Genomic DNA, 26847 nt, shown 5'->3' on the forward strand with positions numbered 1-26847 from the left:
GAAAAAAATAAATACCTTTTTTTTTTAAAAATGCTGAAAAGTGTAATGAATTCTGATGTTTCAGGTATACTGTGCAAAAGTAAGAGTGATTTTTCCCTCCCTCCTTGGCTACACACTCTGTCATGGATTTTCATTTTGGCCACTATCAGAGCAGGATGACACCTGAAGGCTCTGAAATAACAGTGGTAACTGTGCTGCTTTATTTTGTACAACAGAATCAGTCTCTTACTTTTTTAGCTTTTCTTCCATCTGCAGCTTATCATTCTCCAAGTCCATGACGCTCTCTTGGGTGAGCTTCAAATCCCCTTCCAGTTTGCGTTTTGCCCTTTCTAGATCCATCCTCACTTTCTTCTCTTGTTCAAGTGAGCCCTCAAGCTTTAGGAACAAAGTCACTTATTAAATATATTGAACACAGATGGCTTGCAACAGTCAGACGTATGCTAAGCCCAGCTTTGTGCTGCGCTCTAGCAAGTGGCGAAGCAGAAGTACTTAAGTACAAGCATCCTATTTTACATTTTTTGTTTTCTAGCAGCCACTGGACATATGGGCTAAAGAAACAGAACATAAGGGTTAGTCCACGCTTTACATTTGTGCAAGCACTACAGTTCTCTTAGCAGCAAAGTTCTGTTTGACTTCATGCCAGTTACACTGCAAATGCAAACTGAGTGGATTTTCCCTCGTTATCACACTCCTTTCAAAGGCTGAAGTACATAGATAAGTTTTTATAGCATTCCTGTAATTACACCTTTTACAGACAGTACAAGGACTGCATTCCTAAATCCTCAATAATTTCTAAAAGGGCAGGAATACATTTCAAAGCTTCGCAGCATTTCAGACTCATGAAGCTAAGTGGTGGACAAACAAGCCTGGGGAAACATGAAGGCAGAGCCATCTTACATCATCCACTTGCTGTTCCAATTTCACTTTAGCTTTGCTTAGTGTGTTGACCTTGTCCTCTTCTGCTTGTAGGTCATCCAGAACTTGCTGATGAGCTTCCTGCAGGGACTTTTTCTCCTTAGTAAGTTTGCTGATATTCTCATCAAGAGTTGCCATTTCTTCTGTCAGATTTTTGACCTGTGTGAAAGAGGAAGATATATTTGTAAGACTTTGAAGCAAGGGATTATCATAACCTGTCTTAAATGACTGTCTGTACTGAACTTGTAAGCAGGAAGATGATGGAAAGAAAGGGATCTCTCTCCCCCCCAACCCCTTGTGGCTTTTTGAGTGAAATTGCCACCAAGGGACGTGTGCCAGTTCTTGCCGTGGGTTTAGTACATTCTTTCAAATGTACTAAATTCTCTTCAGTGTCACAGTCATTGTGGTGGACTCCAGCTTCTGACTTTCTCTGGGAGAACTAGGAGATGAGCTTTACATTTACAGGCTCTAAGAAGACAACTTGGAAGAATTCATGGTTACAGCAGAAAATTGTTTACTTAAAAATGCCCAAACTAGACACAATTCTTAGCTGAATCACAGCAAAACTCACTTCAGAAAAAGGGAAACTTAGGCTTAGAGTTAACACTTTTTCCCTCATAAGGTCAAATAACTGTATATACTGATCCTTCAGTGCGGCCTGTGTAACAGACAGTGTACAACCATCGGAACACCAGTAGCTCTTGTTGCTGAGGTAATCCACACACAACCTCTTTGAATACATGGTGGAGTTCTAAAGGTACCTTGTTTTCAGTAGCATGCTTCTCTTTCTCTACTTTTGCAAGTGTTATTTCAAGATCATCAATATCCTTCTTGAGCTCAGAGCACTCATCTTCCAATTTTCTCTTCTTAGAAGTCAGCTCAGAATTCATCTCTTCCTCGTCCTCAACCCGCTCTGTCAGTTCTTTGACTTTGGCCTCCAGCTGAATCTTGGACTTAATCAACAAGTCGCATCGTTCCTCAGCATCTGCCAGAGTGTCTTGCTCCTGGTGTGGCACAAGGAAGAGGACAGCAATGACTGCCTGGCCTTTTTTCTTCCTCACATGTTCCCCTATCCTGTAAGTGGTCAGACCACCTGATCCAATGCTACAGAGCAGTGTAAGGAAAACTTCCTACACCTGATTTCAAAAGACAAGACCGACAAGTAATTAATGGAGCAGGATGAGACAGTGGTGAGCATGACTAGGTGAGCATGGCTAGTCACATATAGGACTACTTCCATATCTAACTGCCATAGACCTTGACTTGGAAGAACCTGTTAAGATTTGCAATGCTAGCCCACCTGTTTATATGTTAGAAATTCTCATGTTCTATCCACTCTAATTTTTGGCAAGACTCTGACAAGGCCAACAGCTTATTTTAATTGAATTGCACTAATGCTCTTGTCTATAAGCCTTTGAGTTTCAAAGAACATCTAATAAACATATGTGTCTACTCACAGCTTGGAGCTGGAGAAGCAAATCATTTTTTTCCTGAACTAGAGAGACTTGCTTTTCTTCAAGTTCCTTTCTCCTGGCTTCAGATTTTTCCAGGGCCTCCTTCAGTTTCAAGAATTCTTCCTTCATATTGGCCATCTCCTTTTCAGTTTCTGCAGACTTCAGAAGAGGTTTGATCTTAAAGAAAAGCTTCATCCATGGCCAGTTCTTCACAGCCATAAAAGCACGGATGTTCCACTGAATTACAAGAAGGGCATCCCTGGTTTAAGAAGAAAACAAACAAAATTCCCCAAAGCTTAGCCTGAATTGAGAAACTGAGATTTTTTTCCATTCTCAGTCAGTTTTATGGCTTTGTTCTCAGTAATATTAGGAACTTATACTACTTTCCAAGATGTAGAAGAGACTTCCTCCAGATGTCTTGATTTTCAGGGACACGAGAAGTTCCCAAATCTGATTTTTACCAGAGCTGCAGGCAATATAGAGTTGCTATTATTTTTATCATGCATCTACTTTAAACCTTTAATGTAGGGTTAGCTATAGCCTTAGGGACTGTAATAATGGCTCTATTCAACATATAATTAAATGGTAATGACTAGTATCTACTAAGATTTAAGGGGGTGCCTTCATACCTGCGCTCCACTATCTTCTGAAACTCAATCCGCATCAGTCTGCCACGTGCTCTTGCCTGGATCATCGTTAAGATTTTCGCAAGTCTCTCATCCCTCATTTCTTCTAGATGGCCCAAGAGACCGGCCTTGAAGAACACCTGGTACATGCACAGATGTCATTTCACCTTAACGAATTATTTTATTCCAGAGTTACACAGACCTTACTGAAATAATTCAGAAGAATGGTATTTTTATTGACACATTATAAAGTAAAAGAGTATAGAGGGCCAAATACTACTCGCACCAGGGACTGCACTGTACAGTTTCAAAGTTGTTTTAAAACTGGGTCTCATCTCCCCGGTTTTGAATAAGCCAAACTATTTTATTGCCACGTTTATTGCCACAGTAATTTTTACAGTACTGACCTTGTGGTCCATATATGTTTGAGTGTACCTATATTATATTAAATAAGCTATTGTTTTACTGTGGGGCATGGAGCATCAGCTGCTGCTGTTCTTGGTCGTAGTGTTGCTGTAATAAAAGCTTTGTGGGAGCTTTAGCCAGAGAAATTAAATTCCCTTAACACAGCTTAAAAATTAATATCACTTTGCTGCTGGTTCCTTGTATGATTAACTCTTCATTAACTGCCACCACCAGAGATTGTATAATGTCCTATTCTGCAAATTAGACAGCAGATCCATCACTTTTCTCTTTACGTAAGCAGCGATGGTCTTTTCTGGTTACCTTGGTGTGTCCGAAACGATATTGGTTATGGTCAACATCTAAAGATGCCAGCAGTTTTTCAGCAGCTTTTCTGCTATCCACAAACTTGTCCTCTGGGATTGCACCTGGATTCAGAATGCGGTACCTGTTAATAACAGATGACCAATGAGTCAAATTGGCCTAGATTCTGCTCTTTTTTAATCCTCCCTCTTCCAACAAAACTTAAAAAAGACACCTAGGGGAATTTCCTACTTTGCATCTACACAGACACAAGCAAGAGCAGAATTCTGCCTTCCATGTTCAGGCAAACTGAATGGAAAATAAACTTGAATGGAATAAAATACCTCACATAAAAATGAGAGGACATGCTTTGCTTATTTTGACTGATGGGTTAGGACAGGAGACAACACAGCTCTACATTACCTTTGTTTAAAGTCAGCATAAAGCACCCTGTTTGGGAAACCCTTGCGGCAAATGCGGATGCCTTCCAGGACACCATTACAGCGGAGCTGATGCAAGACAAGGAAAGCATCCATTTCACCTACAGGGGACAAACAAGGCTAAATTAAATGGAGCGTTTCCATAGGGCTTAATCTTCATTTCACCAAGGGAACTGGAAAATGCGAAATGTCATCTCCTGAAAGAGCGACACCATTGAATAAGGTGAACAACGCAGACAGTATTTAAGTACAGTCTGGTGACTTGGAAGTTAGTATTGGAATGGCATCGTTCAAATATACTAAATTTTAAGATTGTTGTGTTTTCCATACCTGGAGTTTTTGATTCATTGGGGATAATGCATCGTACAAAGTGAGGGGCTGTAGATCTTAGGTTAGTCATCAGCTTATTTAAATTTTCCTAGAACAGACATATTAAAAACACAATTAGCTTTAGTGGTTTAGTGGAATTTCAATCACTTATTCTTTGATTTGTTTATTATGGTTTGTTTATTCTTTGTTAAGTTTATTATGGCCACCTCTCTAAATTGCCTCCAACAAAATTATAAGCTTACCAAAATCATTACAGAGAAATGTGTTCAAATAAACCAAAGTATGAATTAACTTTATTATAGGAACCCACATCAGTTTTAGCAAAGTCTTATGAAGACACGTGTTTTAATAGACACCATTAAAGGTGAAATATACTGTCATCAGCACAACCGTTCAAACTGAAAATTTCTCATACGCCAGTCAGGACGAGAAATGACACAACTTAAGCTGGGTACTTAGCAGCTCCTTGTGTGCTGGGAAGTGGGCTTCTATTTGTGGGTTATTAAATTGCTGCCTGAGTGATCCTTCAGCTATCTTTACACTTCTTCAGCTGGTAAGACACAGGTCTCAGTTTCCTGTGATCTCCCTTCCTGGGGCGTACCTCCAGACAAGATGAAATGACTTGACTAGTGCAGATAACTACTTCCTTCCTTACCTGAGGTTCACCAACATTACAGCTTCCTCAAAGTAACCCATAAAAAAATGGAACTAATGGTAAATTACAGGCCCCATTTTTCCCCAGGCGTGATCCTAACAACATCTTCACCAGGAGCGCATGCTAGTCCCAGAAGAAGGGAATTACTCAGGAAAAAAGAGGCTACATGCCACTCTATTCAATAAATTTTGTTTTCCACGTCTGCTCTAACTCTAGGATTACAAACAGTAATCAGATAGGGACTAGCAAATTACTTGTAATCAGTTCCTGTTCCAAAGACATGCATGAAGCTATAAGCCACAAAAATAAGCGATAAAGGTTGTTCACTCCATTTTGTGATACTTCCTCAAATAGAATAAAAACCACTTAATCTCTTGAAGGCTAAAACAAGATAAAATGGAGCAGCCCCTCACACATGCGGTTTCAATAACAGTGTATTCACTTAGCCAGGGTCAACAAGCCAGGCACCGAATCAAATTCTGATGTTGTTGGGTTTCAATTTTTTTTGTCCTCTACATTACTCTTCAATGTATTGTCTTAACTCAAACCATCAGCTGGGAAGAGGTAAACAAACCTTGTGCAATGAGGACACCGTCTGAAAAGAAGCACCTTTCTTGCGTTTCTTTTCTCCACCCTGGTCAGCTAAGAAAACAATGAAATAAATAAAAATCACAGTCTGTATCTCAGGAAGGGGTGCAGGCAGGGCATAGGAGACAGACAAACTGTTCTAATAGTACAAATTCCTTTGAATGAAAGGCACAGCTAATGACTTGATGGCTCTGATTTTTTTATTTTTTATTATTACGCAAAAACTTCTGAACATCAGGTGTTATGTATCATGAGTTTGCAGCTTTCTGTCCATACTCAGGATTTTTGTCAAAGACCACTGTAAGCTTTCTGGATTGCATTTGCATTTCAGATCTAGACAACATCACTTGTTGCGAATAAAGTCCATAAATATGAATAAGGCAGAAAAATAACTTTTAACAAAATAGTTTATAGTTCATTAAAAAGCCTATAGGGTGAGATGGTGTAGGAAAAAAAAAGCTAACGTAATGCTTATGAAAAATTTATACCGTATGTTGCACTCTATAGACACCAATTCTCACGTCTGCTATGCAGACACTGAACTTGTGCAAGTAACATTTGTCTAGAATAGAGGGAAATTGATATTTATAATTTTAGATATAGTAGCTTTGCATCCCCTGAATTTTGCTTACAGCTTCGGAGTTAGAATCGCTCAGATCCTCAAAAGGAATGCTAGTTTCTGACACAGCCTTTACAAATTTTCACAAGGGCCAAACATGACCCAAAAATGTACAACAATTGCTGTCGCTTTCTAAACACTGGACCATTAGATCATTCCCGGAGGTCTGGCATTCTGTCACCTGTCAGCAATAGTCAACATGAAAGAAGTGAAGAGTGCAATGTGCTTGATGCAATTATCTGCAGCCTTTCCCCCTTTGGAAAGTGACACTGCCGAGACTAGAAGAGGCTAAGCTGGACAGGCTGTTCTTTTTGCCTGACACTGAGGAAAAACAAGGTAGTATTCTGACAGACAGTAATATCCACAGGCAAAGAGGCAGTTAGTACTTGCAAGAATTTGCTAGTGGCAGGATTTTTGTTATTTACATCCAGGTCCGTCTCTTATTCACATTATGAAGTCTGCAGCCTGCTTGCTTCCTCAGAAAGTGTCTTATGATTCATGACAGCATCTATAGAAATTAGGTTACTAATAAATAGGCTGTAAGTGATTGCAACTTCAGGACATAAGAGCTACATCTTTGTAATGAATGCCAGTCTTAGTAACTTAAGATCAATTTTCTGGATGCTTGCTACTTGTCTTCTCACAAATAAAACAGTTCTATGTAGTACATAGAGCTTAAATATGTTCTCAGACATACATTAGTCTTGTGAAACAAAAAAACCCAATGGCAACCAAAAAGGAAGATGTATTGGCAAAATATTCTGCTTTGGCCAATGTGGAACAGTGCTCAGGTACCTTCGGTATCTACTTGCCACTAATCCAACAAAGTATTCCAAAACACTTTCTTAAACTTTGTATTTGTTATTAATTCAGGGTGGCTAGCAAGGTGGACTACAACATGGGAAACAAGAGCTGTTCTTGTTACACAAAAGATTTTGTACATAAATGTCTATGAACACTTGCCTGCACATCTGAACACCTGCATGCTCAAACTCCCACTGGAGTGTTCACAACACACAGATTTCCTTGCCAAAAATGCTCAGAGGTATTACACATTCAAACTAGCTGAATTAATGGCCTCCTTGGCATAACTAGCAAACTCCTACAGATGCTGCGCGCATCTAAATAATTAGTCACTGCCTCATTTGGCATTGAGTCAATTGCAGTTGAGAGAATTGTCTTGTTTCTTAAATTCATTCCCAAGCACACATCCCAGAAATGAAACAAAACCCACGTGAGCTGATTCTGCTTACCACTGTCAGCGCCAACGTAGCTTTCAAACAAGCTTGCCAGGAGTTTGTTGGATGATTTTTGGAAAATACCCACTACAGTTTCATTAAGCGGGTCTTTGTTCTTCTCAAGCCACCCAATGATGTTATAGGGAACCTACAGCAAGACGTTGAAAACAAAACAGAGGTTGCAAATGTTCCCCTTCAGAGCAGCCAGTAGTTCTTTATGGTTTGGCTTGAAGCCAGTGACCTTTTGTGAAGTCCTGCTCTCAGAGCAGTACCAGCCACCCAGTTTTTTATCACTTCCCCTCCAATTCCCTGCTTCCTAATTCCTAAACCTCTCTTCCTAATAATTATCATCTCAATCCCGCACATCCCTTCCAAACTATCTGTTTCCTACATCTTCTTATGGACTCCATGCACTTGGCTGTAGAGATACCACAGGTCACCAGTGTCCCAGGAACCCTACTAGTAAATGCTGAACTATAAAATGCACAAGTAATAATTTCACTCCACAACAGCATGCTACACTGAAAAAAATCAAGATTTTCTGACAGAAATTTAATGATTAAAAAAATCTAACTCCTGGACTTTGCCACAGCTCTGTTTAGTGGGAAAATATGTTCCATTATTAGTTCCACAAGGAGATGAGAAATTCTAATTGTCTTTGCTGAATACATTAACAACTACAGATAAAGAGCAAGATGGGCATTATTTCTCTTAATAAATACAAAACTAGCTTAATTCTCAATTATCTTTTGAAATTAAGCATCAGCTAGGCTCCAGCTCTGCTGTGCTGAGGCTTCGTATCAACTCCAGTTTGATAAAAAAAAAAAATCCTGTGTCCCTTTCAAATTCTTTCTGCCCACCTGGTCTGAAACCAGAGCTTTGAAACTGGACAAGTTTTGGCTCAGGTATCACGGTACTAGACTGTATTCCCATTCACCCCATCACTAGCAGACCTGTTAACCAAACCCTCACAGCAGAATTAACCACATTTCCCTTTGACACACTGATCCGAAAGTGAGTAAAAAGTGATATAAAATCTTTTTTTTTTTTTTTAAGCATCCCTGAATTTAGGCAGAAATTATTCAGTTCATTTTTACAGGGAACCAAGATGGCAAGTTAGATGCTGCTGCTGTTTAATCACTAGTCCGAGTCTGATTATAGGAAAAGTGATAAAGGCAAGACAAGGGATGTTTTCAGCAAAAGCACTATTAGACTTGGGTTTGTTTCATTTTATTTGTGTATCCAAGGACCAGATGTCTTGGAGTCTGGTGGCACCTTACTGTGTTGCAATACTTGTGCAGAGAGAGAAGATGTCGTCTCTTCTCCTCACTGTTCCCACCCTCCCTTGTCGTGCGTTGTGGGTCAAACCCAACCTGGAAGACCTCTAATACAAAGTCTACCCACCAGCAGAGGAACTTACTGCACCGGCATAATGAAGAAGTTCAAAGTGAGCTTCATATTTCCTTTTCTTATCAGGCCTGGGCTTCTGTAAGTTAGGTGACTTGCCAATATGATTGTCGTAGAGCTTGGCTTTGAATGTCATATCTGTAGCTTTCGGGAACATGCATTCCTCTTCAAGGATAGACAGGATTCCCAGGGGCTGTGGATTTAAGAACATCTTTGTTGGAAAATGCTTAGGCTGCCTGCTTTCAGCAGCTGTGCAGCCTTTAAGTTTGACCTGATGGAATTTTAAGCCTGCAAAATTTCTTCTCAGACCAAGGAGGAAGCCTTTAACTATTCTGTTAAAACAGTAACCACACCTTTGACTATTCAAGTATGTCACTCCTGTCCTAGGAGGCTTTATGATGACTTTCAGAAAGGGCTTGATTTACCTTTCAAAGCAGTTGGACCAACTAGCATTTTATTATTCGTGTCTTAGAAACAGATGAGCTAACTTCCTAGCACTGGACAGGTTGGTTGAGGGACTAGGATCATGCACAGATATCCTGCCCCCGGAGAAGAAAGTGACCAAGTAGAAGAGCACTTAATAATCAGCCTTTCTACTCCAGGTGTTCCAAATATCCTGCTAATGCAAGACTCAAAATGTCCTTTTTCCTCACAGGTCAGCAGGGTTAGATGCCATGCCATAAGAGATGGCAGAAGGAGAGATACAGCTGTCCCCACCAGGACCCACATTAGAGTCACAAAGAAGAGAAAAGGAAAGGCATAACCCATGCTGGGAAAGCTGTGAGAAGGAACATGCAATGCACGAACAGGAGCCTCATGGGGAGAGGTACAGGGCATGTGACAAACATAGCATTTGCCCTGAAAAGCTGACAAGTAAGTTTGATGTTAAACGTATGTGGAACAAAGTAAATGAAAGAATGGTAGGGACAGAGAAAAGCAAAAATAAAAACCAAGGATTATACAGCCACACAAATTAACGGTTACAGAGCCAACAGTAAGCACAAGCTGTAAGGCAAACTTACAGAGGTCAAACCAAGTAGCCACAAATGCCACAAATATTGATTTTCCTTTGATTCTGTATTGCATGTAGAAAGGCAAGAAACTTCTCCTGCTGTTTATCCTACTTTGTTCACTGGGACCTGAGGACATCTTCGAGGGAGCACCATGAATAAAACCAATTCAGTAAATATACCTTAGCACCCCTGTACATACCTTCTCAATGAGATCAATGCAGGCCTGCAGGTCCATGCCAAAATCAATGAATACCCATTCAATGCCTTCCTTCTTATACTCTTCTTGCTCCAAGACAAACATGTGATGATTGAAAAACTGTTGCAGTTTCTCATTAGTGTAATTGATGCAGAGTTGCTCAAAGCTGTTAAACTGCAGAAGGGGATAAAAAAGGAAGCATTTGCACCACAGTTAACTATGGTAAGGGCTTGGTGGAACTGCAAGAAGGAAACTGTTCAGATCTAAAACTTTCTAAACAGTAACTGGTTGAGAAACTTCTGAGCATCACACCAAAGGCAAAGGAAGGGGCGAGTTCAGTAGCAGGTTGCTGGCTGCCTCATGTGCTGTCCTCTGGAGTGCGAGGATGCCCAGATTTGTTCAGGTCTCTCAGGGTGCACATGCCTTTCCTTCAGCAGCATGCCACACCAGTCCTTTAAAGCAGACCCACCATGATCTTTTCTCTGCTGCGTATGGAGAGCAACATGTAGCAGCAACAGCATTAAGCACTTATCTTCAGGAATGTATTCTGAGAAATAGAAGTGGTGACAGGCTTTTCTCACATGCACTTGTTTGCAACAATGATAGAATCACAGAATAGCTCAGGTTAGAAGGGACCTCAAGATCACTTGGTCCAACCTTTCATGGGAGAGGGAGCCTAGATGAGATTGTCTAGCAACCTGTCCGATCGTATCTTGAAAACCTCCAGCGATGGGGACTCTACCAAGTCCCAGGGGAGGTTGTTCCAGTGAATGATTGTTCTCACTGTAAAAAATTTCTTTCTTATATAGAGATGAAGATATATCTCTTATGCTGAGATACAAAGAGAAAGAAATATTATACCCTATAAAAGATGCTTTCTCTCAAAGAGAAAGTTTGGGAACAATACATTCTCCTAAAACACAGCCCAAAGCATGCGAGATGTTGTCTTTGCTAAAGATTGCCACCCTCTTCCTCCCCAGGAAATATCAGCATGTCCAGCTGTGCTAAATGCAGTGTGTTTTCTATATCTATTTACAGAAAAACCTTGTAAAGTCCTATACACTATTTGCTTTATGGCTTTCTCAGCACTTTGCCTTCTGTTAAATTAGAAAAAGAAAAACCCACCCAAGAGCTATCACTTAGGGTCTTTTATGTCCTTCCACCAATTCCTCACACATTAATACTCACATCAAAGATTTCAAACCCAGCAATATCCAGGACTCCAATGAAGAACTGTCTTGGCAGCTTAGTGTCCAAGGTCTTGTTGATACGCACCACCAGCCATTTGAACATTCGATCATACACGGCCTTAGATAAGGCTCCAACAGCATACAAAACCTAAAATACATGTTTCAAAATATCACTGTGTGGAACAGAATTCACTGTAGAACACAAGGATTTCAGTGCAGTAGCCTATTTCAATCCCTGCTTATGGTTTAAATGAAATTTCACAATGGTTCTTATAATCACCAAGGCATACTTAATACAATATACAGTTTCTCCCATTATCTATGCTGACTTTTCTTCATATTGTTGTTATGTCTATGTATGTATACTAACACATACATACAGTGCTAGTGAAGTACCTCTTGGGAAAACAGCTGGACAGCAAGTTGCAAAAGTTTTAATCCCTTACATTGCAGTGGAAGTTAGGTACCAGAAAGCTGACGATGTCCAGAGCTACTGCCAGAACAGGAGAGGTCTGTGATCAAGTTGCTCATTGCCATTTGCTTCTAATTTTTGAGTGATGCTATGGCATATGTAGGTGAAGTCTCTTTTTTAGCCTGTGTGCAACTACACCGATAGGACAGACCTCTCTTCAGCAGCTTTCTAGTTTCTCAGCCTGTACCACAGCCTGTCTTCAAACAACAATTTTCCTTGTAGCCAAAATGCTGCAGCATCTTCCACAATACTGCTACAGCTGCAGCAGCGCTAACCCGAGGACTTTTGTTTCCTGAATTAAGAGATACATTTAAGTGGATATTGCTTTTAGCTGATTGAGGTCACACAGAGCTTAAAATTACATGAATAATGAATGAGTGATGAGTGAATAAATAATCCATGGCTCAACTCTTCTAGGCAACTATTCTCATCCAGAATTAGATATCAATCCCCCTGTGGTTTCACTGCACCTGGTTTCCTTGAGCGGCTGCTATTAACACATCAGAAAAACAATCTTATCAAAGGCCATGCCGGCCACTATCCTTTGTCAGTCTCTTCACCAGTTTCCCACCCTTTCACTGTCTGTCCCCCCAAGGGGATATAAAATGAGAACTGGTACTAGAGGTACATGTTAGTATTTCTAGCAGCTGTCTGTATCTCCGAGATGTTACAGATGAATCCTCAAGGCTTGCGGGACAGATATCCAAATGCCCTGAAATCTTCCCCTTACCTGTTCAACACTTTGACCTTTGGTCACATACTCATTACCAACTTTCACTCTAGGGTGCAACAAACCCTTAATCAAATCAGAGGAGTTGATTCCCATTAGGTAGGCAGCTTTATCAGCACCTGATCAAGAGAAACAAGGTTTCAACTGGCCTTGAACTTCTACATGGAAACATACCGAGCCAAGAAAAAAAAAAAAAAAACAAACAACCCAAACAAAACATTAAGTATATCTCCTTCCAAAGAGAAAATGCATAAAGACTTTGCTCTCTTAATGGTTTGTGTTAGGTGTGCCTGTGCTCTCCCTTGCAGTAGGGAAGGTCATCTTTGACCCCAACTGCTGCAAGAATCACACCTGAGAAACTCTTCTGGTATAGGGAAAAGAACATATCTCTACACTGGTTAGAGACAGTTTTAGTTGCAAGAGGAAGTAAAGAAGCAAGATGTGAAAGAGAAAGCTAAGGCAGTAACTTTTTACAACCATTTTGTTCAAACGGTCACAAAAACAGAATTTCATTGGGTTACTCTGTGTCTATTCACCTTCTACTAAGTAAGGTTACCCACCACTGAACAAGCCACTGCTACAAATAAAGCACAGCACTCTTGGCTGAGCAGGAGCTACGTTGTGAAAGATCAAAGCAAACCAGCAGCTTCTTCCTCACTACAGTGCATGATGCATGCCAGACTTTGGAAGGTAAGGAGTAATATTAAGGGTTATTCTTACTTTCAGTGCCATCAGCCTCTGCCTGCTCTTCTCTGGGTCTTTGTTTGAATTTCATGTTCCCAAAGTGCATGATGGCACCTGTGAGCTTGTAGGAACCAGATTTCTCATCAGGCACAAATCCCAAGATGTCCATGGCTTGCTGTGAAAAAGAAACACAGGTATTTTGTCACTTCATTATTCAAAAGCAATGGCATTTTGCAGCCCTGAAATCTACCTTTCCATGGCAGATATTACAAACCTGACAAGGGGTGTTATCTCACAAAACAGTCTCTGGAACACCCAGAAGACCCAGTAGTGGCTGGGAAGCAGGAGGAGAGCTCCCTTTATCTAGCATTTTATATATCAAAATTGTAAGAACATTGTGCCTGTGGGCATTACGTGGAGCAAGACCAGATTCAAAAAGTATAATAGCTTATCAGGCCTCGTGCTTCATAGCATGAGTGCAATTAAGAACCATTTCTGTTTTCACTCTAGTCAGTTAGGCATCTGCCAGCACTTTTCCTCCCCACATGTACCTAATCTATGAAGCACAAAGTCAAATCAATACAAGCTTACATCCGTTGCCATCAATTCTTCTCCATCATCCAAGTTGTCCACTGTAACTACTCCTTGTGAGCAAAAGTGGTAGTCATATGGGTTGGTAGATACCAGCAGCATATCTGCAAAAGAACTGCCCAGGTCAAAATGCCGTCCATTCAGAATATCTCAAAAAAAGGGAGGTCAAAAGAATAACTCTGATGTACATTTGTCTTTGCACAATTGTGTATAAAGTTGTTTTCTTTTTTTTTTTTTTTTTTCCCTTTGACCTTTTACAACTACAGGGCAGCAACCAACTCACTCATTCTACTATTCCAGTTGGAAGACCAAGATTTAGAGAAAGCATGAGTAAAAAGAATATGGGAGTTCTGCATACACTCTATTAAGCATGTTTTGCAGTATACCGAGTTCATAATTTCCCATATAGCCCTACTTTCTGCCTTGCATGCCTGAAGAGCTAAAAATCCCATCTAAGTACAGAGGAGAAAAAGATTTTAGTATGATCCAAGACAGGGACAATGGACATGGTTCCCCTCTTTTATAACAGACTCATGGAATAGCAACTTCCAGGACTTTTTGCAGAAGACTCTTGGCTCTTGATGAACAAAAGGCTGAATGTGGTGGTCTCTTTCTCTCCTCTTTCCTTTTCCTTCACATCAAAACCCCAAAACGTAGACTTGTTTTCTAGAAAGCTAGCTGGTTCCAAAACTACAGGGAGAGTCCTGCTTCCCTAAATCAACAGGAGGTTTCACCCACATTCAGCAGATCAAGGTTTGGTCTAGATTTCAATCTTTTATATACACATACCTACATGTCTAAATATGTATGTATGTAAAATATATATATGTCTATCAATATATGTGCATATAAAATCATATCCTCTATAAGTCTGTCTTATTTTTCTACGTAGTCACTGTTATATATTAATTTATCTATATTTATACTTATCTATATTTAGATATGTATGGGTTTATATGCAAATGCATACATTTCTTGTCTACAAAACAGAAGCCACCATTGGTTTCAGTCTCTTCAAGAGGCTGCAGACATGCTCCTGCTGGCCAGAAAGGTGTGTGCTGTTGTAGAATACACAGACAGTTTATGAGAAAGCGCATATTTTCCCAGCACAGGGATTCACACAGGAATCTCAGCGCAATGCTTCCTTGAAATCTTTCCTGTAATCATCATTAATTAGGCCACGTAAAAGCTAAGAGGGTTAGGGACTTGACCATGCGCTGTCAGAATAATAGGACTTCAAAACAGATTATGATTGCTATGGCTTAGTAGGTGTTCAGCAGTGCAATAAAGTAACTCTTCAATTTGTTTTATAAAATGCATTCCTTCAGAGCACAAATTAAAGCCAGCAAATCACATCACTTAAATAACTGATGAAGGTTTTATTCAAAGCATCAGGAGATGGGAGCATAGAGACCTCATCTGCTCTCTGCTCTTCTCCAGCAGGTCCGTGGGACTGCATTCACCCGGGGGAGCTTGAAAGGGGTAACTGCCACATAACCAGCAGCAGGCGGCTTTGCGTATTCTCTCTTGCTAAGCAACATGCTAGGATGCCAGTTTTGGCACTTGGGGCAGAATGAGGAAACTAGCTTTTTTTCATGGACCCATAAGCAAATCTCCTCATATGTGAAAATCTGGATCATTAAAGTTTTATCACCACAAATGCTTTTGGAGACGTAGCATTTTCCAGATGTTTCAAGACCTTGGGTTATACAAATTCAGTGTGACATTTTTTTTGCTTTTATAATGCTACATTTTAAAAGTCCTGCCTGAGCCTCATTCCCTTTAGACTAATCTGTAGTATCACTACACTTCATAGGGTACCTGCATCAGTATATCACAGAAAAGTGGTCTCTGTTGTTGTCATTGGAACAGCATCTTTAAAAGAGTGTATTTGACAGTGGAAGTTCAGTTTCATCACAAGGAAGCATAAGGGCCTTTCTGCACATGGGTTTGCCCCCAGCCCCCTCCACAGCCACTGTCTAGTCAGGAGAAGGTTGGTTCTTAAAAGCTGTGGATCCACACAGTGCTTACCCAGTAACTCCGGTTTCTTTCCTGACAGGATTTGGTAGAAGATGTGATAGTCTCTTTCACCCGGTTGCTGGAAAATCACTCGGGATTTCTCCAATAAATCTAGTCACACAAAGGAAACTTCAGTGAGAAAGGCTCTCCAAGCTTTCAGATGAGCAATTGTATTTTTTTTAAAAGGAGAGAATTTGCTGCTTACAAATCTCAATATCAGCAGATGACAGCTTGCCTGTGGTTCCAAAATGGATTCGGATAAATTTACCCTAATTCACACAGAAGAATATTCTAATTAGTGCATATAGTATACAAAGAGGGAAACAAAGGATGCTGCTTGAAGGCAATCATTTGGCCCAAAGAATTGGTTTATGCTAACTCCTTCACTTTGCACAGGCAGATTTTCAATGAGAAATATCACACAATGATATTACACTTTTCCAAGCTTAAATCCGTACATACAACTCTGTAATCAGCTTGTGGGGAAAGGATAACAGTGTACTTATCTGCCAGGCTAAGATACGGGAATGCACAGAGCTTCCAGTTTCATGATGCAGGTTTACTGTAATGCAGGACTCAGAGCAATAAACCTGGGCATAAGACACACAGGCTCCTTTTTTGACTCCTCCTCATTTGCAGTCCTAACTTATGTGTAATTACTTATGTCAGAAGGGTGCTGTGATTTTACACCGCTTTGCCCATTAAATTTGCGTATTGATCCCCCAAATTAATAAAAATTGAGTAGTTTTCATTTAATTTATCATATTCAAACACAACAGCTTTTAAAAATAATTAATTTCTGTTCTGGCTGCCAAACTCCTTATTAAAATTGTGTAACTTTCCACAGATGTTTACAACCTCTGACTGTCTCCACCCCTTCCAATTGCATTTTAAACTGGATTTGTCAGGGAAGCATGGGCTACAAACTCAGGCTGTCATCCTCATGCTGTTCCTTTTGGACCTCTGAGCCAATGTCAACCAGATGTGGCAGAGGCAGAGCCCCCCAAGGGGACTGCTCTCCCGCAAGCCTGATAGAAGTGTGGAGAGGCCCAAGGTCATGTCAACGCTGAGAGAAAAGCAGGGGCAGCTTACTTGGCCAAAAAGGGAGATAGTATGGAGTAGAGGTAGGAGTACTGATACATGTGTGGGTCTGCAGAAGGGGAAGACGCGGGAGGGAGCAAGGACTGTGGTGTATTTCTGGCACTTAGTGACAAAGTAGAGCTATTATAGGGAGAGGAAATGGCTTAGGCTGTGGAAAACATGGTAGGAAAATAAGGCTATGCTGCAGAGGCAGGGATCTGCCATTGCTGTTCCAAGGACTTATAAAGCTAAGCTTTGCTTGTCTCCTGATCATGTACAGTTTAAACAGCTATTCAGGGTGGATCTTTGTTTCTTTTTATCTTTAATCCTTCCAGTAGTTTTTCCTGGTTAGATCCTACTTTGTTATTCTTCCACTGTGTGGAAATCCAACCATTTTAGTGGACAAAATGAGAAGCAACTTATAAAGGGATTATTACAGAGCTGTTATTAACTGGCCATTGTTGAAGAGGACATCATTACATTATGTTACAGACTTACAAAACGCGAGGAGTTGTCATTTCTCAGGGTTTTGGCATTTCCAAAAGCTTCTAGGGCTGGGTTTGCTTGAATGATTTGATCCTCCAAGGTTCCCTAGAAGTCAAGGTTGAAATACTACTGAGAAACCTACAGGCCACAAACTGAGCTGTCAGCTGTAACTCAGCCATACATTCACTTATATAAAGAAGCCTCCATAGCAAAGTGATTAGCTCCGCCCTAGGGGTGCAAATGGCATAACACCAAGATCGTCAGTCGATTATGAGTGCTTGAAAGGCCTCAAACATTCTGCTGCTCTCTACTGTTCTGCTTTGTAGATTTGATATTTTATGCCATCTACATTTGAAAGAAATCCCTGTATCTTCCCCATGTACTGTGAAGCACGTGGGGACATCCAAGTGAATGTGTGTAGGAGCGGGGCTATTGAAGACTGTGACAAGCACTAAAATGTATTAGATTTGAAACCACTCAGCTTGTAGTATTTCCAATTTTTGGCGATGAGAAAAGCGTTGTCACTTGTACAAACTTCAGTTTGCTGAAGCAAACTACTTAAACTGCCTGGGCTCTAGGGTCCTTCACTGCGGGAACCACACAGAGTGAAATGCTGAGGTTTGTGACACAGGCTGACAGAGCCCAGTACCCTTTTCATGTGGAAAGAGAAAATAGCAAAGCTGATGACTTACCCCAGTTTTGGTAGCTGGTTGCTGTCAAAAGAGGACCACAACAGAGAGAGAGGAGGGGGGGGAAAGAGCGAGAGAACGTGAGTACTAACATGAAGGACATGACAAATGATAAAGATTAGCAAGTTTAGATGTCTAGCGGGCACCAACACACCAGCAAGATTTTTTTGAAGCCTTCCTTCAAAAAGCATGTGCAACTGTTACTTTGCATTCACAGTACATCACAAAATAGCCAAGTGCTGTTCTTACCCAGCTTGTTGTTTTAACACCTGTTCCAAACATCTACCTGGTTTTGCTCTGAAGATGTTCCACAATGAACCAAAAGGCTAACTAGCTGGGCAGAAAAGAGACACTGGTGCCAGGTGGTAAGAATAAAAGGATGCAAATGCAAACACACAAGTTTTAGACAATGAGATCGTGCTGCACATGAACTCTTGGTTTATTTGAAAAAAAAGGGGGTGAAGATAATGAAAATAAAATGCGACCTGAATGGATAAATTACATGGAATATCTTCCAGCTGCAATGTAAGTTATTTGCAGAATTGTTCCGTGAGCGCACCAGGTTTCAGACACCTTTATGAGCACCAACCTCACTGCATGCAGAAAACTGGCTCTAGAATACTCAATCATTTGTTAAGAGAGCCTTTCAGGCCTCAGGTGAATGTATATTAGATTTTGGTGACGTGAGTTATGCATACAGAATCCAAGCCTGAATGAAATTTTGGCCTTATAAATACAGTTCATAAGAATCGATTAATTCACCACAAAAGAGCGTTGAGCCTTAAAGTGCAATGAAGCTTGCAGTGAATAAGCTCAAAGCAATACAAAATAAAAAGCAGCATGAATGTAGTATTCGCTGTAACCTTAGAGAGCACTTGTAAGCAGAACAGCACTTATCCAAAGAGAAATACAGAAAAGCTGCGTGAAAAAAAAAATCTTTTTTCAAAACATTCCTTTTTGTGGACAGAAAAAGCTTTCAACAAAACAGATATTTTGATAAGAAATAATAATCCCAGCCCTTTCAAAGACTATTTTCCATGTGGAAAAAAAAAATAAAAATCAAATTTCTTAATCTTCACTGTCTCCCCATCTTTTGACCAGCTTTAATGCAATCAGAAACATATTTAACACACATGAAAACTAACACTCCTAGAAAAAAGCAGCAGCAACAAGCAGCTGTTCAGAACCAGAAGTGGTTTTGCTGCTCCATCTGGAGCATGGCAAGTTCAGGGGAGTATTGCCTTTCTACCTTCAGAACAGTGTGCTCTAAGCAATGCCGTGCAGAAGCATCGGTATCTTTTCCCAATAGTTTCTTTTCTTAACCATGCCTGTTGAGGTCTGGCACGTGATCTAGTGTTCGGGATGCAGACTTGTGAGGTTAGTTGTACACAATAGCAAAAAACCTTTGGAGTCTGAAACGAAACAGCCACCAGCAGACTTACACTCTTTTTACCAGGTTCGCCCAGGGCTGCCACTGTGGCAAAGTACTGGATGACGCGTTTCGTGTTGACAGTCTTGCCAGCACCAGATTCTCCGCTGAAGGAAAGAGGAAGATAACAGGCATTGCTCAAAGAGCTGTAACTCATCCTTTCACCCTCCTGTCCTGCCAGCTCCTCCCCATGCACAGGCTATTCTCAGAATCACTGACTCTGATTTTCTGCAGCCTGTTGTTTGGCCATTTCAGTGGAAATCACTTAAAACTGACTGAATGGATACATGAATGCCTAGGATAGCAGCAACTAATTCCTCACATTTCTGGGCTCAGAAATTTAGTACAAACCCACGCTACACTGAGCTTCCTTTAAGGCCATGAAGTTTTATTACAAACATCCAGACTAAGGATCTGAGGATGGAGTTAGAAAATGTACAGAAAAGCTGCAGTAAATTTGCTGGTGCTGTCCAGGAGCACATGTGAACTATATGGAGACACACCCAAGCCTCCATCTTTCACGTTTGCCAGTAAATGGCATGCCTCTTCTTTTCTGCCTTGGTCATCTCCTTCCCTTTAGATGTATCTATACAACATTCTTAAATATAATTTGCATCAAGAGCAACCGCATTGAAAAGGAGTCTTCCATGTCCGAAGATGGCAACCACAGCAAGACTAACCCTGGAAAAAGCTTCTTTAAGTGCCTGCTGAGTTATTTTCATGTGTATTTGGAATAAACACCAGATGGGGATGAGAAAGAGGACAGCCTCCATCAAACCCTTAGCTACTCCCTTCCCATGGGGCTCAAGGCAGCCATCAGATGGCTTGGATCAAGTTCCAGGCAATTTAGCTGAGCTTTCAAGGGTCGACTTGTATTCCAGTAGGATTTTTTTTCTTCTAAGTTTTTCCACAGCAACAGAGTGTCAAATCAGTCAAAAAAGAAGCACTTACGTGATCAGCATAGACTGATTCTCCCGATCTGTGGAAAGGAAAAAAAAAAAACCACAAAAAAAAGACAAACTTAGTAGGCTGTGCAAATTGCTTATTATAATTGCAAAAGAGTACCAACTATTCCAGAATTAGTCCTGCAAGGACAGGAGAGAATCACATGAAACAGAGATGGAAAGATAAAAACTAGTATCACCTAGTCTGACCTCCAGCAGTGCAAGTTCTAGCCCTGCCCTGAATTCTCCCCTCGTGTTTTGTTCAAGTTGGTATTAAAGACCTCTCAGTCGTGCACATTCCCCCTGCGTCTGGGAAACTATAACAGAGAAAGTAATTTCCTGTCATCAAAATGTTACTTTTCTTACTCCCGAGCACGTCTTTGCTCACATCTGACCCTTCTGCTCCTGCAATACTAGACCAGCCCAAGTAACAGGCCATTCCTTACTATGCATAGGTACTCTTCTTCAGCTGGCCATGCTGCTGGAATGAAGTTTTACAGTGTCCCCACTGTTAACGACCTGACCAGAAATAAACATTTATCAGAACACTTTGCAACCTTAATACGTTATTAACCAAGTTCAGTAAATGCTAAATCATAGCAGCTTCCCAAGCCGTTAGCCTAAATTCCTCTTTTCTTTTTTAATTCCAGTCACCGCAACAGGCTCCATATTGGGCAGCCTGGCTATATTTCACCCTTATCTAAGAGCATCTCTTTGCAGCCACACACACATCCACTCTGCCCAGCGCCTTCTGTCCCCTCACAGAGGTGGCACTTCCCATTTTATTAAAATCAGGTGACAGCAGGATGTGTTCCCACCAAGTCTCTTTGGGACTTACCCTGCTGCCACACAGGACCTGGTGTAAGCACATCACTGCTGCCCTCTGTTGATAAACTTTTTTTTTTTCCAGTAACTTGCGGGTCAGGGGGAGCAAATTTCACGGGTAAATCTGGAGTTCGTTCCCACAGGGTTGGTGCACAGACCCACAGCAGTCAGCGCAACGCTGACCCACGGCAGATTCATGCAAGCAATGTGCATACAGCACCCTAGATAGCTGGCCTTCACTAACCTTTGAATGCATACATCTTATAAGCATTAGAATACTGAGCATAAACTGACAGTTAAGTTTATTTCTGAGGTTGGGAAAATACTTACAGACCTTTGGGGCATGGCCCCATTTCTGTTACAAACTGATAGATTCACCCAGTTCAGATAACTAAATTTGTGAACCTTATAGATAATCCATATACAGAGCTTACTGTTACTAGAAGTACCACAGGAACAGTCAGGAGAGTTTAAAAAAAATAAAAAAAATATTTTAAAAAGCCATGCAGACTGCCAAACCCCGGTTGCGTGGCACTTCCCATTTTATTAAAATCAGGTGACAGCAGGATGTGTTCCCACCAAGTCTCTTTGGGACTTACCCTGCTGCCACACAGGACCTGGTGTAAGCACATCACTGCTGCCCTCTGTTGATAAACTTTTTTTTTTTTCCAGTAACTTGCGGGTCAGGGGGAGCAAATTTCACGGGTAAATCTGGAGTTCGTTCCCACAGGGTTGGTGCACAGACCCACAGCAGTCAGCGCAACGCTGACCCACGGCAGATTCATGCAAGCAATGTGCATACAGCACCCTAGATAGCTGGCCTTCACTAACCTTTGAATGCATACATCTTATAAGCATTAGAATACTGAGCATAAACTGACAGTTAAGTTTATTTCTGAGGTTGGGAAAATACTTACAGACCTTTGGGGCATGGCCCCATTTCTGTTACAAACTGATAGATTCACCCAGTTCAGATAACTAAATTTGTGAACCTTATAGATAATCCATATACAGAGCTTACTGTTACTAGAAGTACCACAGGAACAGTCAGGAGAGTTTAAAAAAAATAAAAAAAATATTTTAAAAAGTCATGCAGACTGCCAAGCCCCGGTTGCTTGTAGAGTATTTGCACATATGTCACATACTGCGAAAGCTCTCTTCCATGCAATACCAATCACATCAGCTAAATAAAGTGAAACCAAATTTGAAAGCAAACAGTGCCACTTACTACGCAGCATGTCATGGTATGCGTTATCGGCAATGGAGAAGATGTGGGGAGGAGCCTCTGAGCGCCTCTTGCCTTTGTATGCAGCAACAACCTCGGACTTGTAGACAGGCAACCACTTGTAGGGATTTATAGTCACGCAGAATAAGCCAGAATAGGTCTAGAGAGGAACACAAAGCAAGAGTGAAAAAACCACTCAAGAAATAAAAAAAAAAGTCCTAATTAAATCAAGCAGGATCTGGTGTTGCCAGCTTCTGATTTGAGTTTGAATTTTGACTTGAATTTCAGCCTTTGGTCTGAATTTCTAAAGCTGCTGGTGTGCTAAGTGACTTCCTATTGGCAATTGATATTAAAAATAAACAGTTTTCCAAAGGGAGAAAAATATTTTCAGGATGACAACCAGAAACAGGAACAGTCCCTTCAGCAAAACAAAGGAGCAGCAAATAAACTTACGTCTGATTTTCTGCCTTGCTACCCCACGAGTGTTGTTTCCTCTTGAAAACAGTCATTACGAAGGAAAGAAAAGCTACAGCTTTCCTGTTCAAACTCCATTCTTAGCAGGAGCAACAATCTCCCATTATTAATTTGATGCGAGCACCTTGGGGCAATTTCTGGTGGGTGTTCAAAAATAAAACAACTTTATCGTGTTTTTTGCCAAAGCTGTGGAGTTTTTTTTCAGCTTTTGCAGAAACACAGTTGGTAAAAATCTATCTTTATAGTCACTCTTTGGACTATCTACATCAGTTAGCTGGGGCCTGGTTCTTCTGAGGAAGGATGAGTTTTCAGTTGTAACCCCAGGAAACTGGTGTTCGCTGGTAACTTTTCAAGTACTTGGTCCTGGTTGAAGCAAAAATCTTCAAAGAAACACAGTTATTAGACGAGCACAAGCCCTATATGCACATAGATTAATGAGCTCAAAAACATTCTAAAAGTTTCAGGTGAAATACAGGCATCTTCCCTTAAAAATAGCATTAGCACCTATTCCAGAATGGCCTTGGCATGAGTCCTCAGTCTTATTTTCTACAAGGAAAAGAAAAATCCAACCAGTAAATGGGTTAAGGCAAGATGACAGATTTAGTTTTCTACCTATACTGATCTGCAAGCAAAGCTATCCTTTAGGCCATACATGTCCGTATAGGGCTTATTTGAGAAATGCAGAAAATGTTTAACAGTCAGAATTTAAATGGGAAAAAGTTGGATTCACTCCTCTGATGAACACCAAAAACCAGAACAGGGGTTGGCTAGAAAAATCTGTAGATGCCCCTGACTGATTTCAGACACAATTGAATGCAGCAAACTGAGAGCAAAAGTTTGGCCTCATAAAATTAGATGCTACTGAAGCTTGTGCTGGTACTGGCAGAAATTATGTTAATGAAGTCACAGGGAAGATACAGAGCAAGGGAAAAGGCCAGAGCGAAACAAGACAGATGTCAGCACTGAAAGTGAAGGGAATAAAATTACCGAACTAAAGATAGAAAGGCTCATACTTAAAAGTAGTTATGTGGGTGCTCTAAGCTGGAGGCATTGTTTCTTAACAAGGAAATCTCCGTGGCTGGCATTGACGTGGATTAATACTAGGAGAGGAAAAATAAACTAGGTCTCCCCAACGCCTTGGTTGCTGAAAATAACGTCCCTTGACACTCTTCTCCTAGGCAAGCAAGTGAAGCCAAAGAACTAGACACCATCTTATTCATTTAGTTTTGTCTGCTTGTATTCAGACACGAGCCAGCTCCAAGCAACTCCTTTCCTGAAAAGATGAGCAAGACCCTTAGTTTTCTGACTTATCAAAGCTGTAAACTGAATATGAAGAACACAATATGTTCAAACATGAAATCTGCACTTGAAATGCAAATTTCTAAATATACCCTTGTAATGGACCCTTACATAGATCATCCAGTTGCTGTAGCGCTTTCTCAGATTGTACAACACAGACGCCTCATTCAGATGGGTCAGCATAGCCATGTCCTCGATCATGTCAAATTTGGGAGGGTTCATTGACTGCACATCATCTTCTTTTATAGTCACAGTCTGCAAAGACAAATAAGTACAGCGACACTGGAAAACACTGGGATTTTCTGTTGCTTCACATACCTTATAGGAGAATATTTTTTTTCCCCCTGCAAAGGGAAGCCCTTCAGCTCAAACTCAGCCTATATATGAAATACCATTTGTTTTCACAGCTATCAGAAGAACGGGGGAAGGCCGAGATGATAAAAGTAAGGAGCGCGGTGGTATGGCTGCAAAAGGAGCCATGGGATTTAGCTACGGCCTGGGCTTTTACCTCTGGGGTGCAAACCAGAACTGGCTGGTTGCACACTTCTGCTCACAGACTGCCGGCTCCTGTGCAGTGGATGATGCTTGCTTACCCACCACCGCACTGCTGGTTTTCCCTTGGTGGCTTTTCATGTGTTATTCCAATAGGGCATCGGTTACTGGGGCTTCCCATTGGCAGCCCATTTCAGGCAACTGAACTTAAACTGGGACAGGTAATTTCTGGAGCTTGCTGCTTCAGCCTTGTTAGTCACAAATCAGACAAAACCAGTTTTGTACCCTTCCATCTGTTGTCTCCACAGTCACTTTGCCACCACTGGTTTCTCTAATTTCAGCTTCAACGTAAGCTTTCTTTTCATCGGGAACCCAACATTTCTTCTTCCCTGTGAAATTAAGGAGACCGAGGGTTCACAGCCTTGCATCAGAGAGTAACACCACGCCTAGCTAAATGAGATTGCTGGATTACTTTTTCCACACAAGCGACACAAAACCTCTGGGACCGCAGCAGATCGGCAGTGCTGGGGAGCTGCCTGCCAAAGCAGAAGGCGTAGGGCTCCCAAATGTTGTCTCCCCTTTGAAACTACCACTTGGCTTCCTCTAGATCCTCTCAGCACAAGGTGTCAAAATGTTTCACAAATGCTGGATAAGCCTCAGCCTCCACGGGAAATCCATAATCATTATCACCAGTGTGCAGATGGAGGAACCGAGATCCAAGCCCAAATTAAGGCGTTTGCTAAAAAGTCACACAGAAAATTGCGATCTGAGCGAGGAATTCAGCCCACATTATTCGCCTGCCAGCTATCAGATTTAACCTTATTCCTGCACTGTCTTTTGAGGTTTGTCTTGAAAAACAGCAATATTAATAACTTGCACTGAGTGCTGTATGTGGCTTTTTAGAGTCTGGAGTAGCTGCACTAGCCTTTAGGTCTTTAATTACAGCAACTATTCTGAATAGCGATATGCTGTGGTTACTGGTGTATTTATACTTTCTACTGCACCTCAGGGCTCGTATAAATCCATCTCATGAAAAATAAGTTATGAGAAACTAAAGGCTAACATCAGAGTGTCGTACAGCCTGCAAGTCAAACAGATGTACAGGCACATCGTAATGAGACGTTTAGTCAGGCTGCGGAATTTCTCTCATTACAGGAACACCAACATGTGGCATTTTTCTTCAACATACAAAGAAGCGATCCTCCCTTTAGCAGAGCAGTACAAATATGCCTTGCTTCTAAATCTAGTTAAGTAATTACTTGCCATAAATTGATAGATTATTTCTATGTAGGGGCTTAATAGCTTTGCAGAATAAAGAAACCAGAACTTGGTTGAACCAGCTACCTCAAACAGCAGCAGCACAGCAGCGGCTTTGCATCCCGCTTTGCTCCGCATTCCCACGGCTGCACTTGGATGTGGCCCTTAACTGGCCATAATGCCAAATGCTGGCATAAAGGGTAACGGCAACTCACCATCAAAGGCGACAGTCTGTAACATCATCATCTCCTTCTCGCTCTTTCGGAGGAAGGGAGCAGCCTCCCCGAATTCCGACATGTCCATCATCTTGGCAAGTGTTCAAGGTGGCACAGCTCAAAGAGGAAAAAGAAAAGAACCTGGTCTACCAAAGAAAGGGGGAAAAAAAAAATTATTTCATGGATGATCTGAGGCAATACAAAACACTCAGCACCATGTGCCAAGTGGCTGATGAAAGTAATGATTAATTTGAAACACAAATACCTAACACAGGTTTGAGGTTATGCTGCACGCTTAGTTAAACCCTTCCCTGGCTCAGCTTATTTAAAGCCAGCTAGATCCTGTGTGGTTCAAACCCTCGACGTGGGTCACAGTTATTTCCACAGGAGAACTTAATCTCTTCCTTGCAGCACAAATGGTGCTCAAGAGCAGGAGATAAAACAGACCACTTGACGCCAAGATTTTACAAACCACTTAGTGGGGGCCTGTTCTGGCCCCTTTCAAATATGCCTGGAGTAGGCATATGCCCTCCAGCAAGTCCCCCCGGGGCTGTGCCCCT

The 26847-nt window shown here is 41.2% G+C and overlaps 1 protein-coding gene across 1 annotated transcript in view; it reads right to left on the reverse strand.

The window, feature by feature from the left end:
• MYH15 (myosin heavy chain 15) overlaps positions 1-26381 on the reverse strand; it is a 46737-nt gene extending 20356 nt beyond the window's left edge. The window contains 26 exon segments of the mRNA XM_035897556.1: positions 230-375; positions 898-1074; positions 1677-1919; positions 2373-2628; positions 2999-3135; positions 3722-3845; positions 4124-4241; positions 4471-4558; positions 5700-5767; positions 7586-7718; positions 8991-9170; positions 10190-10360; positions 11375-11524; positions 12579-12697; positions 13299-13437; positions 13854-13957; positions 15885-15983; positions 16078-16141; positions 17451-17543; positions 18131-18151; positions 19570-19663; positions 20508-20535; positions 22554-22710; positions 24435-24578; positions 25101-25204; positions 26288-26381. Coding sequence (XP_035753449.1) covers positions 230-375; positions 898-1074; positions 1677-1919; positions 2373-2628; positions 2999-3135; positions 3722-3845; positions 4124-4241; positions 4471-4558; positions 5700-5767; positions 7586-7718; positions 8991-9170; positions 10190-10360; positions 11375-11524; positions 12579-12697; positions 13299-13437; positions 13854-13957; positions 15885-15983; positions 16078-16141; positions 17451-17543; positions 18131-18151; positions 19570-19663; positions 20508-20535; positions 22554-22710; positions 24435-24578; positions 25101-25204; positions 26288-26378 — 3248 coding nt within the window. The 5' untranslated portion in view covers positions 26379-26381.
• Positions 26382-26847: the final 466 nt, after the last annotated feature.

This window comes from Egretta garzetta, unplaced genomic scaffold (assembly GCF_000687185.1).
Source record: "Egretta garzetta isolate BGI_Z169 unplaced genomic scaffold, ASM68718v1 scaffold367, whole genome shotgun sequence".
Classification (NCBI taxonomy): Eukaryota; Metazoa; Chordata; class Aves; order Pelecaniformes; family Ardeidae; genus Egretta; species Egretta garzetta.